Raw genomic sequence first — 19,568 nt, 5'->3', positions numbered from 1 at the left:
GTAATCCTATCAGTACCCCTCAAACAGTATGATTAGGTGAAAACAGGTTCATTAAATGTGAAGAATAACTAATTGCCAAATTACAAATGGAGATCATTTTATTTTGCATTGAAAGTATCTATATTTGATATTTTTATTTAGTTTACTGTTAATAAAATGAATTAATATGCTTGATTATTACCCATTGAACATTAGTAATCCATAGTATGCAAAAGGAATTTTTTGTTCACTAATGAAATGAGATATGAAATTTTCTTTTTATTGTTGTCTTGACAGAATTACAAGAGGATCAACATTGACAAACACGAACGGCTATTTACGTGCCCTCCTGTTGTAACACCGTACGTATGCTTATTGTGGCTTTTTGATGAACTTATTTTTTTAAAAAATCTAATTCTATAAATGTTAATGACAATAGTACTTCCAGTACTACTACACTTTTTAAAGTTGGTAGTTTTAATGTTTATTCATAGAAATTCATAAAATCCCTACAGTGTGGAAACAGGCCATTTGGCCCAACAAGTCCATACCAACCCTCTGAAAAGTACCCACCCAGACCCATTCCCCTACTATTTTATATTTCCCCTAACTAATGCAGCTAAGCAACACATCCCTGAACACTATGGGCAATTTAGCATGGCCGATTCACCTAACCTGCGCATCTTTGGACTTGGAGAATACTGGAGCACCCGGAGGAAAACCCCCAGATACGGAGAATGTGCAAACTCCACACAGGCAGTCACCCATGACTGGAATTGAACCAGAGTCCCTGGTGCTGTGAGGCAGCAGTGCTGACCACTGATCTACCATGTTGCCAAAGCTGTGGATTCCTGCAAAGGAAGATATTTGGTTTCTGATTTTAAATATTGTAACTATTGCACTGTCTAATTGAGTGCCATTTTACATCTGATACTTGTCCTGAGACCTCTCAAGAGAATAAGAAATAGGAGCCAGGAGTATGCTATTGCAATACTTCTCAACAAGCTTGCCCTGTGATTCAATAATATCATGGTTGATCTGCCTGTTTTGATATCATCGGGAAGTGGAGGGTTCTTTTCCCTTGGAAGATAAAACTGAAACTGCACTAGACACACAGATCTGTTTGTTTCATTGGAAGTCTGACAGAGGGGGAAGGTTGCCTTGCAAACAACATTATTTTTAGTTGGTACTTCGAAAAATAACGAAATAATAGTGCACTGGGAAAAAGTAAAAATGCAAAATGTCATTTAAAATGACCTTCGACCGTTATGTGCTGTTTTTGAATCCTCGCAACTGCATTAGGCTTTTCAAAAGCTCCCTAGCAATTGTTTATCCCCATAACTTCTCGTGTTGCAATTAATACATTCATTACTTCCCTGAGAAGATTTATTCCAATGTTGGAGTTAAACTTGGAAAGGTTACTGTTCGAATATTTATGGTTTTGAGCTATATACAACTGCTTTTCTTTTTAGCCCCTGAGAACAAACTTTTCCCCACATTGCACTTTCTTCAATGCCATTTGTTACTTGCACTTAAATCAAGTTCCGTACAGGGGTTCTAATTATGCACTTGGTCATTTCGGCATCAACCTTTGTAGTAACCACTTTAACTATTCAGGCTAAATCTATTAATCTAATTAACTCTAGTTTCTTCGCCCTGAGTGCTTTTGTTCTTGACAAAAGTGTTTGCTCACTGCTAAATCCCTCCTCAGTTTTTTAATATAGAAATTTTGTTTGATTCTTATATGCTTTTAAGAATTTTTGCACATAGGTTATGTAATGATATTTGCTCTGTGTAAGCATTACAAGTTTATTTAATTCTCATGAAAAGCTAATTTTTTTTGTCAAATATATTTAGTAGAATGTGGTGCTTGTGAGAGAAGAGTACCAGAAGTATGGACTACAACAGAGACCTGGTGTTGTCTTAACATATCCTATTGCTGTAATACAATTATTTATGACTGGAGCCATTTATGATCTAGAATTAAGCCAGTGCCCTTGAAGAGGGAAAGGAAGTAGAAAATGCAGCATTGGAGGGGGTGGTGTGAGAAGCAAGGGAAAGATCATAGCAACGTAGCAATTCTAAACTTGAGGTTCCTGATGAACCTTATTTGACTAAAAAAGTGATGGTGTAGATTTGTGTAGGTGTACAGAACCCTTTCAAAATAAACTTGGGTTACTATAAAACTTGTACAAACCTGTTGTAATTCTTCAGGAATCCACCAGTACTAAACAAAGAAACTGACTTCTGAAAATTATGAAACCACATTTGAAAACTATTCTGGCTCCCGTCATGTGCTGAGTTAAGAAAAATGTCCCAATTTATGTCCACTTTAAATCTGAATGTCCACTAGTTACTGGCCCCACTGCTGAAACAATTACATCCTTTCTACCCTCTCAATCTGAGCCCATCACAACTTTGTGCATCTCAATTAAGTCTCCCCTCTCCCTTCTCTGCAAGGACATCAACATTAGTCTATCCAATTTTATGTTTGTGTTCCACTTTCCCAATCCTGGCAACATCCTTGTAAATCTCCCATGTACACTTTTTTTCCAGTGCAATTACATCCTTTCTGTATTGAGGTGACAACAACTGCACACAGTTTTAAGTTGTTTTCTAATTAATGGTCTATACAATTCTAACATCATCTTCCCATTCGTATATTCTTTTCCATAGTCCTGCTATCTTTCGTGTTCTGGGCATTCACTCCAAAATCCCTCACTTCCTCAACAGCACTCTATATCTATCCATTAATTATATATTCCTTTGCCTGTCTGACCTCTTTTTAAAAAAAAAATCACCTTTCATTTCTTTGGGTTGAATTCCATTTGTCGCTTCTCTACCCAATTGGCTAGTCCATTGATCTCTTCCTGCGAAGTAGAGCTATTTTTCTTACTGTCGACCTTGCAGTCAAGATTTGTTTACTTTCTGATCGTTAATAAATAACACAAAACACAAGGACCTTTAGTCCTGAGCTCTGCAGAACCTGACTGGAACTCCCCTCCAAATTGCAAAAACACTCATGAACATATCCTGTGTTTCCTGTCACTGAGACAATTTTGTAACCTGCTTGCCACATTTCACTGAATCCAATGGGCATTTGTTTTTAGAACACCAATGATAGCACTGTGAGACAAGTGAACTGTTTGTTTCCATAGGTGTGGGTTGCTTTCTCATGCCTCACCCTTGTATTCTTCATTCATGAGCCCAGCTAATGAATACTGCAGACTATTTCAGGGGGCACCATGACAGAGTCTGTATCTTTCTTAACCTGGGGTTCACTTTGCATTTTCTAATGACTAGAATGGGACAATGAGTAAAGAGACAACTTGATATTTGTGTAGTTTGTCCTCCAAAATAGTGTTTTCTAGCAGTGGTCACTGGATAGCAGTCAAGAACAGGAGTACTTAGCTGATTTCTTTTTTCTCTCGACTTCCCTAGTCCAGGAGTGCTGAGGCCAATTGTAGCACTTCAGCTGCCACCTCAGTTGACGTCAGCTAACTGAGTACAGATCAGGGATGGGAACTTTTGGTCTGTGTGGGTAAGTTCCACACTGAACAGTGCATTCACTTCCATTTTAAATGGAATAAGGTTAAGGTTCTGGGTTATGTTATGTGCTTTCAATTACAATGGTGCTCCACTTTGAATTTTTCTGATGAGAATGTTAGAAAATTGCAATTTATCTTCCAAATCACTTTTTTTTTGCATTTGGTAAATAATTTGGAAGGTTTTTGGATGCTAAACTAGAGTGCATGAACAAGTACTCTATTTTTTTTTTCATCTCCGTCTTTGCCCTGATTCGGGAACAAAATTGTACTTTTTAAGTTGACCCTCGTAGTCTTAAGCATATATGTTTCTTGAATGGAATAGAAAATTTTCTACACATTCTCTTATCATGTATTAATATTAATACATGATACAATGTACTAGTTGACTTCTTTAATATTTACAGCCTTAATTGTACAAAGATCTTGTTGAAAAATAATGAAGGGAATTAATCATGTTGGACATTTCCCTTTTTGTGCAAATCTTCTGTATGTTATGTAAACCTAGAATGTTTTGCTGTTGAAGTAAAATATTCTATCCTAAAAGTTCTATTTAAATTTTTTTTTTAGTCTTTAGCTTCATTTATCACCATAGATCTAAATGGATCATTGTTGTATGGAAATCTTGAGAGTGAAGCCATTAATGTACATTCACTTTCTCACTGGCTTAATGGAGAAGTTTCAAAATGTCTGAACCTTTGAGTAGGATGATGTAATTTGAACTGGAAGTTACATAAAGTAGCAAAATAATTTGGATATCAAATTTGGTTTTTACTTTTAACCATTGTTGGTTATTGTCAGTTGAACAGGCAGGATTTTGAACTTGCATTTGTTTTAAAGTAAGGTAAATTACTTTATAAATTTAAAGTTTCTAGGCTCATATTCTGATGTATTATAAATTTGTAAATCCAGATGTTTGTTAATCAGTATCACAGAGTAGATTTGTTTTTGACCATAGATTTCTCGACGAATAGGGGCTCCATATGCTGTGCCACATGAAATGAATAAAGGGCCCCAGCCTATTGGAGGACCTCCAGCTGCCCCACATCCCTCCCCTTCTGGGATTTCTCAGGTGAATAAAATATTTTTTTTTCGTTTTAAACACTGTGATATGTGACTGTCGCTGCTCCACAAATGAACTTTTCTTTGTCATTTGTTTTTAGACTGCCTATCCCTCTAGCCAGACAACTGCTCCAGTAGTTTTTGCACCACAGCAAACTCCACAAATGAACACTCAACCACAACCACGGCAGGTAAGGATAGCTTTCTGTTTGGCAGAATTGTCGATGATGGTGTCCAACTTCTGTAATAACAAGTATCTGTACCCCTGAATCATTGCAGTATTTTTGCAATTGAAGAGTTTAGGACAAATTGCAATACAGGGTTAGCACTGAATTATTCTTCCTGGATCATGGAAGCACCTCAAAAATTGGATTAAGTTTTACTTAATTGTTTTGGAAGAAAAATTCCTACTAGCTGCAAAGTTTATTCCTTTTAAATTACAGCTATTCTTCTGACTGGGTTAAAGGCAATCTACCTGGTTTTGTGTGGCCTTTGCCAATCTAGACTGCAGCATTAGCCAACTGCCACTGCTGGACAAGACCATCTGCATTCTGTCTTTCATAACCTCTCACTGATTTGTCCAGGAGAGAAGTAATGAATAGCCTTGCATGCCAACTTGTTTGGGATGTTTTGGTGGAAGACATTATTGATGAGTTTTGAAGTATTTTAATCGCTATCAGATTGCCTAATCTCTTTTGACCAGTTTAGATTTTGAGGCTTCTCTCTCATTAAAAGAGAAATGGTTGTCAAACATTTTGGCATTCCAAGCCACTTTTATGTGTCAGTAATCAAAATATTACCTTTTAAAAGATTATTTTTGCTGTTGTTAATGCAATGTACTTTGAAGCATTATTTACCTTGAGTGATAATGTTTATTGAATTCTAAGGCTTAACTTAATTCATGAAGTGAAATAACTCCACAAAGGTTGGTATCCTACCACCCTTTATTTACATGAGGAGAGTCCTTGATACTGATCTAACTCTGTCAGTGCCAGATCTCCATGTATAGGATGTCTGACACTCCTCCTGTTTATATCTGTCAGCCAGGGCTTCCTGACTGGGACCGTTAATGTTGTCCAATCAAGGAACTCATTCTAGGAGGTCCACATGGCTGACCTCGTCAAAATCACTACATCCTCTCCCCTCTGAGTCAAAGGGTATAGGCTGGTTCTTTTTTTTTCTTGTAGCTCCTCCATTTTTGTCACTTTAGCACTAGATCAGGTTTCTCTAACTCTGCCTCTGATATGGGCAGCGTGTAATGCACTGTAACTCTCCTCTTGCACCTGGAGAGTCTCTGAAGAAACTCCTTTGCCATCTGAAGAGGAGAATGACGTTCCACTGGTTCCAGAGCAGTCAGGAAGGCTGTTGAGGAGCTGGGCACACTTTTGCTCTCTCACAGTTGGTAGGTTTGCAGCTTTCATACTTGGTCAGGACTGTCGCACCTGGCATTCTAAATGGAACTCCATCAATAAGCACATCGATTTGGAATCCCATCTACCATCCTCTGAGAAAATATCCTCGGAAATGATATTGCCCACCTTAAGAAACCAAAACACACAAATAGAAAGCGGGACGTAATACCAGTGCTTCACTGAAGGCTCATTAATGATGTTATTTAGTATGGTAATGAAATGTCTGAAAACAAACCTTCTAGCTCAGCGAGCAAACTACAATCTGAACTTCCAACATGAGCTACACATTTCTTAAAGGTCGCAAACACTGTTGCAACTACCTGAGCTTTAAATGTCACTGGACCTAACCTCTCATTGACCATGGCTGCTGCCCATACAGGGCCATTCCCATGGTTCCTACATCAAACCTTGTCCCCAAAGTAAACTGTCTCTTTGGATTAGTGGAGTCTGGTGTCTGATATTGGCATTCCTGATGCAGTTTCACTCCCACCCTCTGATATGGGAAAATCAGATTTAACCTGGTGCAGTTTATCCCTGCTGGAGATAGCCCTGTGGTGGTCCTATAGTCAAATGGGAGCCAGGACAGTTTGGTATCCACTGAAACTGTAGTTTGTTTCTTTATTCCTGCCTTCAAAGTTTGGGCTGCTGTTTCTGCCAGACCATTGGATGAAGGATGATATGGAGCTGTCCTTAAATGACAAATACCATTTGACTTTAGGGAATACTCAAATTCCCTGCTGGTAAACGATGGCCCATTATCTGTAACCAACACTTGAGAGTCCGTGTACTTGAAAAGATGTACGTGGTTTTTTTTATCCCATTTCAATGTTTGACAAATGAAGTCCAACCACGTTTTGAGTTAGCATCCACAATGACTAAGAACAGTGAACCCATGAAAGGACCTGCATAGTCAATGTATAAGTGAGTGCAGGGTTTACCTGGCCTTTCCCACGAATGTGTGGATCTACTGGCAGAAATGTTTGTTCTTGTTGGCGCTGTGCCACCAACGTGGCTATGTTGACATCCGATCCTGGCCACCAGTCATAATTTCTCACCAGCACCTTTTATTTTGGAAACCTGGATGATCCTGGTGGAGTTCAGCCAGTTTCACCTTTTTGCCCTAGAAATTGCTCTTGCTCTCCTCTACTGCGGTGTGGTCTCTGGGTCAAAATGGATTTCATTTCTGGTTGTGGTTTTCCCCCATCGCCACCAGCTGTTTGTTTTGCTAGGCCCAGATCTTTCTGCATTCAAAGTCTGAATTGTCACCTGTGACTGGAAGTGTGTCCAGAAAATTTTAAACCAATACAAACTCTTCCAGTGGCAGTATCATCGGTAGTGTAACTGCTAGTGGGAAGCAGTTCAGTGCATCCGCATTTGCTACTTGGCCTCATGGACAGTGTTCCAACTTGCAGTTCTATGCATTTAGTATTAGAGCTGGCAGCTGAGTTTGGCCTGAAGCTATGGGTGGCATTGCCTTGACTTCTGTAATTTGACCCAGTAGGGGTTTGTGGTCTGTTATTATTACAAATATATATCTGCAAAAGGTATTGGTGGAACTTCCTAACTTCAGATATGACACCCAAAGCTTTGCTCTCGCTCTCTCGGCATATTTGCGCTCTGTTTTGCCAAAGTACTGGATGCATACGCTGTTGGGCATTCCTCCCCATTTGGCCACCTATGGGGTAATACTGCCCCAGTGCTGTGCAGGGAGGCATCCCATGTCCATGCCAGATCTCCCTAACCTGCATCCCTAGACACAAGGCAATTTAGCATGGCCAATCCATCTTAACCTGCACATCCCTGGACATTACAAGGCAATATAGCATGGTTAATCCAAGTTCGATTCCAGCCTCTGGCAACTGTCTGTGTGGAGTTTGCGCATTCTCCCCGTGTCTGTGTGGGTTTCCTCCAGGTGCTCCGGTTTCCTCCCACAGTCCAAATGTGTGCAGGTCAGGTGAATTGGCCATGCTAAATTGCCCATAGTGTTGGGTGCATTAGTCAGAGGGAAATGAGTCTGGGTGGGTTACTCTTTGGAAGGTCAGTGTGGACTTGTTGGGCTGAAGGGCCTGTTTCTACACTGTAGGGAATCTAATCTTGATTTGGTTTTCACTACAGAGGTAATGGTTTGTATCCTAATGTCCTAGAAGTAGCTGTAAACGAGGAAATAAGGAATGTAGGAATTTGAGCAAATCTGGTCATCTGTGAAATGGTACTGAGCAAATTATTGGGATTGTGGCATGGCAAATCTGTGTGGCTGTTCATGGGCTTCATACTTTTAACTTTTATTCGCACTAAATTTCTCCTTTTTTGTTTTTCTGTGACAATTTTTGATGTGCCCAATTTAACGTACCATGTATCTTTCATATTATATGCCTTCAAGTCTGATACATTCTTCTAAATGTCTGCCACTGCATCTCTATTGACCTGTCCCTTAACCTTACTTGGCAGTTTACTTTTTTCTAGTTCTGTTTTCATGCCCTTAAATTGTTCCATTTTAAGTTTGAAATACTATTTTTGGACCAAGTCTTCTCTGCTTCAATCTTCACTACAAATCTTACTAAATTGGTCTTGAAAGAACTGATTAGTGAGGTAATTGTGCTTTGGTTTTCAAATTCTTTAGGCTTGAGGAAGATTGGATTAAGTTGGAAAGTAGCATGTGTAACTCACTCATTCAAAAGGTGGTTGGAGAGCTGGGGGCTACAGGCAAGTTAGCTTAATGTCTTTCGTAGGGAAGATCTTCGACACTATTAGAAAAGTTGTTTCAAAGTAAATTCAAAGTAATCGGGCAGAGTCAACATGGTTTTGTGAAAAGAAAATGTTTCACCAATCTATTAGAGTTCTATGTCATGCACATAAAATGAGACCAGTGGATGTACATTTGGTTAGGTGTCATATCAAAGGCTATTATGAAATATAATAGCTTATGGTGTAGGAGCAAAATATTGACATGGATGGATGGGTGGTTGGTGAGCAGACCGGTAATGGTAGCCATAAATGGGTTGTCTTCCTAATTAGCAGCATGGAATGTATGGTTGCAACAAGGAACAGTGCTGCATCTTAACTGTTCACTACTTATATGAATGACTTAAGTTGTTAAATTTGCTAGTGATATGGGTAGTTGTGAATAGGATATAGAGGCTATAAAGAGGTTTAGGTATGTTAAGTGAGTGGGCAAAGATGTGGAAAATGTGACTAATGAGAATGTGAGGCTCAGTGCAGAGGGACCTGGCTGTCCTACCACATTGCACGGGGTTCGTATTCAGGTGTAGCAAGAAATTAGAAAAACAGAATGTAATCATTTTTAGGAAAGGAATTGAATAGAAAAATGGGAGCATGGATGTTGTGAAATTTGAAACGGTTCAGAAAAGATTGACAAGGATGTTGCCAGGGTTGGAGGTTTTGAGTTAGAGGGAGATGCAAAATAAGCTGGAGTTGTTTTTCCCTGGAGCGTTGCAGGCTGAGGGGTGACAGGAGTCCAGAACTAGAGGGCATAGATTTAGGGTGGGAGGGAAAAGATTTAATAATGGCCTAAGGGGCAACCTTTTCACACACAAGGTGGTGCGTGTATGGAATGCCAGAGGAACTGGTGGAGGCTGATACAATTACGACATTTAAAAGGCATCTGGAATGGTCAATGCATTGGACGAGTTTAGATGGATATGGTCCAAGTGCTGGCAAATGAGAAAAGATTAATTTGGATATCTGGTTGGCATGGATGAATTGGACTGAAGGGTCTGTTTCCATGCTGTATATCTCTGACTCCCATGTGTTAAGCTTTATTTATACAGGATGCTGATGAGAAATATTTGGTGTACTGTAAACATTATTAGTCTTACCTAAGGAAGGATTTGCGTGTGTTGAAAGCTGTTCAGAATAGGAACGATAGACTTGATACCTGAAACAGGTAAATTGGTTTATGAAGGATATTGGGCAAATTCGCCATTTATCTGCTGCAGTATAAAAGCACAAGAAGATTTGATTGAGAGATGTCTCAAAGATGTGTGGGGAGTGGATGTTTCTTATGGGACAATCTAAGACTAGGATTCTCCTTTTTAAAAGGCAATGGAAGCAGATTCCTGAATAATTCTGCGCCAGGGTGTGTAGATTGCTGATGAACAAGGGGGTGAAAGGTTACCTGAAGTAGGTCAGAATAAGTCAGTAGAGCACCCCTTTTACTAAATCGTAGAACAGACATGAGGGCTGAGTCGCCTGTCCTGCTCATAATTCATTTGTTTGTGAACATATACAGAGGAACCTCGATTATCTGAAGAACACAGGCAGGGAGTATTTCATTTGTTTAATCGAATTCCGGATAATAGACTGCCTTATAATGCAGTTTAGCCAAGCATCGGGACCTTGCGATCTTGCCGGATAATCCGATATTTGGATAATTGAATGCTGGTTAGGGTTTCCCTGTATCTCTAGTACTCAAAGCAGCAATCTTAAGAGTCTATTAAATTGTCACTTTGTAGTTATTTAAGATTATTGTGTACTATGGCTTGGTTGTTTCTGCCCAATCTTGATTTCCTGTGGAAAACTTTATAACTGAAGTGAAGCAAAACCACTGTTGAAGTCCTTACTGAAATTAAATATGAATTGCTTTATTTCTTGATTTTGTATATTTCATTCCATTTAGGCAACCTGTTAGCACTATATTTAGATATACTAAGTGACTGATGGAAATATTACCATAGCCTCTTGACTGCTTTTAATTTTCAGCTTCTCTCCATCGTTTCTGAAAGTCTTACCCAATGTTGAGATTTAAAATCATGGGTTCCAGTAGTCCTTCAACATTTCACCCATGTGGTCATTCTTTGAGTCTGTTGTTTGTGTTGGCAGGATCCTTAAGTTACAAATGCATGACACTGACCCAGCCTTCTGATGCAAGGTGATGTCCTTGTCACTTCTGATTGCTCAAGCCTTGCTTTTTGTCTACTAGAAAATAATTTAGACTACCAAGTATGGTTAATTCTTTCCTGACTTTGATTTCAGACTATTCTCTGGTTAATGCTGAGGTTAGTGTGTGGACTCCAGTGAGTAAATAGTGTACCAGGTGCATTTGTTCATAACTGTCAGATTTGGTGAGTTTCATTAAAAATGAAAGGCATGTGGAAGAGAGGTGAATAAGAGAATGGTCTTTCCTTCTTATTATGGAGGGGCAGCGGAGCTGTTATCGTTGAGTAAATTATGACAGCCGAGTGTTAGGTTCTTTTCCTGAGGTTTCCCACAAAAGATGCAATTTGCATACACCAAATTGTGCAAACACTTGGTTTGTTCAAGCTTGTACAAGCTAGGTGACCCCTTTGACCCTCTTCGCAAGCATGCGAAGTCAAATCAAAGAGGTCCCAAACAAAGAAAACACATCCCCTTTATACAGGTCAGTTGATGATGCTTACAGGTAGGAGAAAGTGAGGTCTGCAGATGCTGGAGATCAAAGTTGAAACTTTATTGCTGGAACAGCACAGCAGGTCAGGCAGCATCCAGGGAACAGGAGATTCGACGTTTCGGGCACAGGCCCTTCTTCAGGTACTCAGATGCTTACAGGTACTCAGGCCACACCCCCCTCCCATAACCACATGTTACCCCAGGATGAGGTCAACCTGTGAGATAATGTAAATGCCCTAATCCTGGGGAATCATTACATAAACAATTTCCTGACTGAGTGATTCCCCAAGACAATGTATGTGTGACATATTCTAACGTCAGGATGGCCCTGCAAATGAGTTCCGGCTCCGCTACTTACCCAGACAATGTAGATGTGATATGCTTCAGTATTGGGGCATGGCTGTGAAATAATTTCTGAATGGAAGGGGCTGAGTGAGAGTTTAATTTGATAATAGTAGCAGAGCAGTAGTAAATGACTGACTGCCGAAATGAAGTGGGAGTCATCTGCATTCCTACATGAATGTCGTCCCCACCCACTTCGAGAATGTCCAGCTTCAGGAAGAAGACAGTATATTTTAACCCTTTTTAATATTACAATAATGTCGAGACAGTCCAATTTAATTTTTTAACATTCCAAGAGCACCTCAGAGTCATAGAGATGTACAGCATGGAAACAGACCCTTCGGTCCAAGGAACTATGAACCTGCACTCCAAGGTCTTTGTTCAGCAACACTCCCTAGGACTTTACCATTAAGTCTATAAGTCCTGCTAAGATTTGCTCTCCCAAAATGCAGCATCTTGCATTTATTTAAATTAAACCCCATCTGCTACTTCTCAGCCCATTGGCCCATCTGATCAAGATCCCGTTGTAATCTGAGGTAACCTCATTCAATGTCCACTACACCTCCAATTTTGGTGTCATTTGCAAACTTATTAACTTATACCCCTTTTGCTTGCATCCAAATCATTTATATAAATGAAGAAAAGTAGTGGACCCAGCACCGATCCTTGTGGCATCCACTGGTCATAGGCCTCCAGTCTGAAAAATAACCCTCCACCACCACCCTCTGTCTTCCACCTTTTGAGTCAGTTCTGTATCCAAATGGTTAGTTCTTCCTGTATCCCGTGAGGTCTAACCTTGCTAACCAGTCTCCCATGGGGAACCTTGTCGAATGCCTTACTGCAGTTCATATAGATCATGTCTCCTGCTCTGCCCTCATCAATCCTCTTTGTTACTACTTCAGAAAACTCAACCAAGTTTGTGAGACATGATTTGCCACAGACAAAACCATGTTGACTATCCCTAATCAGTCCTTGCCCTTTTAAATACATGTAAATCCTGTCCCCCAGGATCCCCTCCAGCAACTTGCCCAACACTGGTGTCAGGCTCACTGGTATATATAGTTCCCTGGCTTGTCCTTATCATGTTTCTTAAACAGTGGCACCACGTTAATCAACCTCCAGTCTTCTGGCACCTCACTAATGCATATAGCTGCTACAAATATCTCAACACGAGGTCCAGCAATCACTTCCTTCACTTCCCACTGAGTTCTAGGGTACACCTGATCAGGTCCTGGGGATTTATCCACTTTTATGTGTTTCAAGACATCCAGCACTTCCTCCTGTAATATGGACATTTTTCAAGATGTCACCATCTATTTCCCTACATTCTAAATCTTCCATATCCTTTGCCCCAGTGAATATAGTAGTAAAATACTCATTTAGTATCTCTTCCCCCCCCCAAAATCTCCTGCCTCTCCACACAAAGGCCGCCTTGCTGAGGGACCCTATTCTCTCCCTAGTTACCCTTTTGTCCTTAATGTATTTGTTAAAACTCTTTTGGATTCTCCTTCATTCTATTTACCAAAGCTATCTCATGTCCCTTTTTTGCCCTTCTGATTTCCCTCTTAAGTATACTCCTACTGCCTTTATACTCTTCTAAGGATTCACCTTCTATACCTGACATATGCTTCCTTTTTCTTAACCAAACCCTCAATTTCTTTAGTCATCCAGCATTCCCTAGATCTACCAGCTATTCCTTTCACCCTAACAGGAGTATACTGTCTCTGTTCTCTCGTTATCTCATTTCTGAAGGCTTCCCATTTTCCAGCTGTCCCTTTTTACCTGTGAACGTCTGCCCCCAATCGGCTTTTGAAAATTTCTTGCTTAATACCGTTAAAATTGGCCTTTCTACAATTTAGATCTTCCAACTTTTAGACCTGGTCTATGCTTTTCCATCACTATTTTAAAATTAATAGAATTATGGTTGCTGGCTCCAAAGTGCCCCCCTACTGACACCTCAGTCACCTGCTCTGCCTTATTTCCCAAGAGTAGGTTAAGTTTTACAACTTGTCTAGTAGGTACATCCACATACTGAATCAGAAAATTTTCTTGTACACAATAAATTCCTCTCCATTTAAATCCATTCTCTGTTTGGAAAGATAAAATCCCCTACCATAAGCACCCTATTATTCTTCCAGATAATTGAGATCTCCTTACAGATTTGTTTCTCAATTTCCCTCTGACTATATTTAGGGGTCTATAATAAGGTGATCATCCCTTTCATATTTTCTCAGTTCCAACCAAATAACTTCCCTGGATGTATTTCTGGAGATATCTTCCCCTCAGTACGGCTGTAATGCTCTCCCTTCTCAAAAACGCCACTTCCCCCTCTCCTCTTGCCTTCCTTTCTATCCTTTCTGTAACATTTGTTTCCTGGAACATTAAGCTGCCAGTCCTGTCCATCCCTGCGCCATGTTTCTGTAATTGCTATGATATCCCAGTCCCATGTTCCTAACCATGCCCTGAGTTCATCTGCCTTCTGTGTTAGGCCCCTTGCATTAAAATAAATGCAGTTTAATTTATCAGTTCTACGTTGTTCTTTGCTTTGTCCTTGCCTGCTGTGACTGTTTGACTTGCTTCTGTTCTCAACTCTGTTCTGTTCTGTACCAGTCTCAAATTGAAATCTTTTCTAACTATCTCCCTGGGTCTGCAATAAATGTCGTTGGTTGCAAACCCTATCATATTGAATGGATCGGTTGGAGACACAGTTAGAGGCAGTGAGGAACTTACAAGAGTAAGGGGATGTGATGGATGGCAGTTTATAGAAGGGGGGGAAAAGTTGCAGTTGCAGATACAGACACAGATAGGTTAGCTCTGGGAAAGGTAAGAGATGTAGGCAGGTAGTGCAGGAGTCTTCTGTAGCTATCCCCATTTCAAACAAGTACACTGCTGGATTTGTAACCAACGACATTTATTGCAGATATCATCCTCAGTAATACGTAAACTCTCCCTAAACTCCCACATCCAAGAAGAAGAGCATATCACTCCACTAAAAGCCATTTTTGCTTCTTTCAGTGTACAGACCCAGAAAATAGCACTGTCTTATTTCTTTACAAAACATTGCTCCAGGTTAAATTAATACTTACGGCTTATATTTCAAAGTTTAATCAAGGGACATATCTCAATATAACAATCAAGAAAGAATCCACTATACTTACAACTGCAGACTTTCTGTAAGGCCATGCTTAATGTATTCACTTATCTGTTTCTGTGCTGTGACCTATGAAACCAGTTCCTCCAAGATTAGTTGTGAATTTCACGCTTTGTTAATTTTCCCAGACTCACTCCGGTGTCCAGCGATACATGATTTCAGACAGCAAAGGTAGTAACTGTGCAGATTCACTACTGTGTCAGTTAGCAGTGTGGTTTTGACTCCTCCCCCCTCTGCCCCTAGCTCCCTTCCCTGACCTCACCATGCACTTCCTTTTGTCTGTGCCTCTCCCTTTTAAACGTACTACTGTTTTGACTGTTTTGGAACTTTTGGGAAGAAAAAATGCAACAGCATTATAAATCAGTAATTGCTGCTCCTGGAATTCAAGGAAATCGCCTCCAACACTTAATACCTCAAAGTATCAGCCTGTTACAGCCAGAAAATTTTCCTGTCCTCCCTCTTGGATTACCAAGAATCCTGACTACAGAAAATCGAAAACCGGTCTAATGTACGTAGTGATACGGGGTTAGCAATGAAATACTCTTAGTTTCCTATTTAAAATAGAAGTTGATAATAGTTACTTTGTTACAGCTATCTAAATGAATATTAAATTCTTCAGGAAAACTACCCTTTATCACAATACAGGTAAGGATAGCTGATGTTGCAAATAGGGCATTATTTGTTCGTTGCCTGAGAGGAAAGATAGCATACAATAAAAATCTTATTCTTTCTGAATATGGTAAAGTCGTGAACAGTGGGAATATTTTGGCTAAGATTAATGAATTGTAAGCTTCATAAAGTTCATGACTTTGTTTTCTGCTGATCCTTGTGATTAGATTGTTTGTTTGGTTTCAAAGAGTCATAATTCTACCCAGATAACTAAATAAACTCATTCTTAAAATGATTAGTAGAAGCATTTACAAAGATGTTGGCATTTCTGTGTGAGCATCATCAACTGCAGTTGAGAAAGCTGGAAGTCTGATTTTTGAAATTTATTATTTATAATGGCAGGCAAACCAAAACAATGATTAGATATGAAACTTTCAGCATTAGCATGCGTCGCGAGAAGCTTGTGAATGTGTTTGTTTACGTTGAACCTACTTGACTAATCTTAAATTTGACTTTTATTTCTTACTTCCCTAGTTTGCTGCAGGTCCTCGAGCTTTACATCAGGTACTAACCAGTTAACAGACAGCATGAAATTGCATACTCCATGCAATTCCATGTAAATTTACGTACGCTAAGATTTAAAATGTAGCTTTGGTGCATGTTTGGATTTCAGTTGTCTCTCCTTTGCCGTATATACTTAGACTTAAGATGTGACATTTATATTCCGCTAAAAAGTGGAAGGGATGTGATTGTTGGCAGGGCTTTAGGAATAAGTCTTACTTGGGTGATGCCCTCATTCAGATTTCTTCCTCGCAGAGCATTTCTAGAAAGATGGATCCAGCAGCTGCACCACCATATGAGCGCATTGCTGCCAGCTGTTGTTCAGCCCTCCAGTGAGATGATACTTAAATGGCAACTCACCCTCTCAATGTGAGTCCTGGCTCCTGCTGCTGATTTCTTTTCATTGATCTTGTTGGGCAGTCAGTCTACAAATGTAAAATCAGCAGTTGGTGCTTAGACTGAAGTAGGGAGTCAGGAGGAAAAGTGATTTAAATGTAACAGCACTGGAATAGCTGAGTGTAGAAATACACTCTGATCCTCCAGCAATGTAAAGTGTAATTGGCATCTCTTCCTCCCAAGTTCTGCTCTGGTTCTTGCTGATTAAAAATCTGCTTTTTCTGAAGCTATCTTTCTGAGCAGTTCAGAATTTGAGTCAACAGAGTCTAGGTTAACATTTGGTGATTTCTTTTCAAAAATGACTAAGTGCAACTGCACTTTTGTTAACTCTCTGGCACTTTGCTAATATGAAATTAGATTATGAAGCTTCTCAGTGCATCATTCGCATCCTCAGGTGTTTCAGGACAAAAATATTTTACTTCAGTGATTGTTAGGCAAAATGGAGCAGCTACTTTCCACAAAGTGTAAGTTGCTGGCAGCAAGTTGGACAACTAGTTAATCTGCTGCCTGAAGGAGGAAAGTAGGCAAATCTAATCAAAACTATTTTTCAAGTAATACTTGAGCCTTTTTTTCTATTACTAGTACTGAAAAGTTACTTGCAAAATAAAATCTGTTGTGTATCACTAACTTTTCATCTGCTCGTGTACTGATGTAAAGAATATGCTGAAGTTTGAGAGAATCTGCTACCTTAACATTTGTAGGCAAATGTATCACTAAGACAAATGGGCCTTTATAGAATAGAAAGTAAATAACATGCACATCCCACACCAACAATTGACATTAGTTACTTGCTTAGTTTTTCAATCTGTTTGCAGGGCCTTGAAGTATTTTTTGCTTGTGCAGTTAAAAATATTGGATTCCTATTAACATGTGTAGGGCATTTCTTTGAAAAAACATTGCCCCATGATGATGACTGAAGCCTAAGAGTTTTAAATTGAAATTTGAGACAATCCAGAATAGTCAAAATAAAATTTTGTATCAGCCTTGGGAGCCAGGGCTCAAATTGGCATAAAGAGATGCTGTATAAATATTGATGTTGGAGAGGCAAGTAACTGTAAATGACCATCAACATTTTGAAGTGAAAATTGTTCATGTAAACATGTTTTTGGATGTCAACTGTCATAAAGATTTCGAGAAACAGTAAACGTGTGGGGTTGGAGGAAGGCGCTCAGTTTCAGGTTGGAGTTTGGTGGGGTGAAGAGGTAATCTATAAAAGTTGTCTAGTCCATGGCTCACCTTTATACGCAAGTATATACATTAGTCTATTATTATTATTATTATTATTATTTTATTATTTTTCAAAGAACCTGAAAAGATCAACATGCTTTTGAATATTTGTAGTGAGTAAAGTTAAAAGGTTCATCCCAGACTGTACACCTTCGTTATGTGCACCTTTTGCATTTTTGGCAAAATGTATTGGTTCTGATGAATGATTGATTATTTCAAGAATATATCTTGGGAATTTTGAACTTATTGACAAAACTGAAGCCTAGAATTGTACATTGAAACAATTTCTTAACTTTCAATTGATTTTTCTTTTTGAATGTGTCAGTGTGTGCATTGTAAAGCCAGTTTGAAAGAATGATTGATTAAGAAACCACTCTAAAGTATAGTGGGGCAGTATTTTGTATATAGGATTAATGGTTAGTTGCATTTGATAAAATTGAAAAGACCAATAAAAAAGCAAAATATTTTGCATTATTTTAAGGATAATATGCACTGGCAATTTAGGTCCCTTTTTTAAACGAAAGAATGTACTTTTTTAGTGATATTAATGGGATTTCTTATTGATCCTACCTATTTTTGTAAATTGATAAGATCTTTCTGGAATGTGTACTTCTGTTGGCACAAACAGCTTGTTTCCTGGTCTCAAACCACAAAGTCACAAATTTTATTTGAAATAAACTAAGGCATACATCTGTTGCCTGAGAATCCTTGCATGTTTCAAGTTCTATTTGTAGCACCACTGTCTTTGGAGTGCAGGTCTCACGGTAGGGAAAGTGTCTTAGGTATATTTTGATACCCAGCAGCTGTGAAAAATTATTAACAAATGCATGCAAACCTTGCATGTAAGTATGGCAACTTGAAGCAAAGTTGTACTGAAAATGTTCTTATAATGTACCATGTTGATTGGACTCTGTTCCAAGATTAATAGAATGCGTCACATTCGCTTTATGAAAGTTTATCGACACACACTGTCAAGTGTGTGGTACTCCTTCCACATTGTTGAGGTGCTGTTTGGTATCTCTGGAAGCAGAAAGCAGGTTTTCTTTTTGAGTAGTTTTACTTTTTTAAACTTAATCCCTGAATTTTTGGAAGTTATTAATATATTTATTTTGTGTATTATGAGAAGATAATTTACCATGATTATAAAAAGTTGAGTGTTGGAATAAAAAAAACCTTGTTTAAAGCATTGCTTGGAACAATGCAGTACTTTATATTGAACTAAGCTTTTAATGCATATCTCTTATTACAGAAACAATAAAATGTTCCTATAAGTATTTCCCCCACCTCATCATTTTAAAATAAGCCTAGATATTTTTCACTCCTTTCGATGTTCATTCTTTGGGGTTTGGTTTCATTTGGAAATGTTAAACAAACTGTCCTGCTTTGCACACTTGAGAAATGTTGAGGTTCTGTTACACCTGGGGTTAATTTGAAGAGTTTTTTGCTGTCTTTTGAAAGACTATCTCTACGTTGTAGGTGTAGTAGAGCATATGTAAGCATAGTAGAGCAGGTATTTGTTCTGCAGTAATAGGTTGTTCAGTATTTTGAAGTAATACATGCAAAAAAAAGTCCTGTTACGAATTCAGCCGAGGTAACTTAGGGGTGGTGAGTAGAAGGGTGGGAATTTTCTTTTAGGCTTCTGTGTTTTAACAAATCTTTTAAAAAATACTGCTTGTGCTATGATTCTAGGATTCTTGGTCTCATTCCTGGAAGCTTTGATTATATGCAGAGCCTTTTAAGAGTGTGGGCTGATTCCAATCTGGACTTGTTGGCTTCATTGCAGAAAATGGCATGGCTAAGTATCAACCCTTGTAGATGTTATGAACTGTAGTGGCAGTGAGGCAGTCTGCAAAGTCGAAGTTCAAAGGTAGTTCTGCTCCTTATTAAACTATACATGTG

At 39.0% G+C, this 19,568-nt stretch overlaps 1 protein-coding gene across 1 annotated transcript in view; it reads left to right on the top strand.

The window, feature by feature from the left end:
- The first annotated feature begins 249 nt into the window (after positions 1–249).
- The window catches only part of LOC122555982 (eukaryotic translation initiation factor 4 gamma 1-like), a 110,794-nt gene continuing 91,475 nt past the window's right edge, over positions 250–19,568 (top strand). The window contains 4 exon segments of the mRNA XM_043702322.1: positions 250–341; positions 4,483–4,596; positions 4,688–4,777; positions 16,020–16,049. Of these exon segments, the coding sequence (XP_043558257.1) occupies positions 4,525–4,596; positions 4,688–4,777; positions 16,020–16,049 (192 nt within the window). The 5' untranslated portion in view covers positions 250–341; positions 4,483–4,524.

This window comes from Chiloscyllium plagiosum, chromosome 13, assembly GCF_004010195.1.
Source record: "Chiloscyllium plagiosum isolate BGI_BamShark_2017 chromosome 13, ASM401019v2, whole genome shotgun sequence".
In the NCBI taxonomy this organism is placed as follows: Eukaryota; Metazoa; Chordata; class Chondrichthyes; order Orectolobiformes; family Hemiscylliidae; genus Chiloscyllium; species Chiloscyllium plagiosum.
Note: the sequence above shows the minus strand (reverse complement) of the source record. Positions and strands in the feature narration are given on the sequence as shown.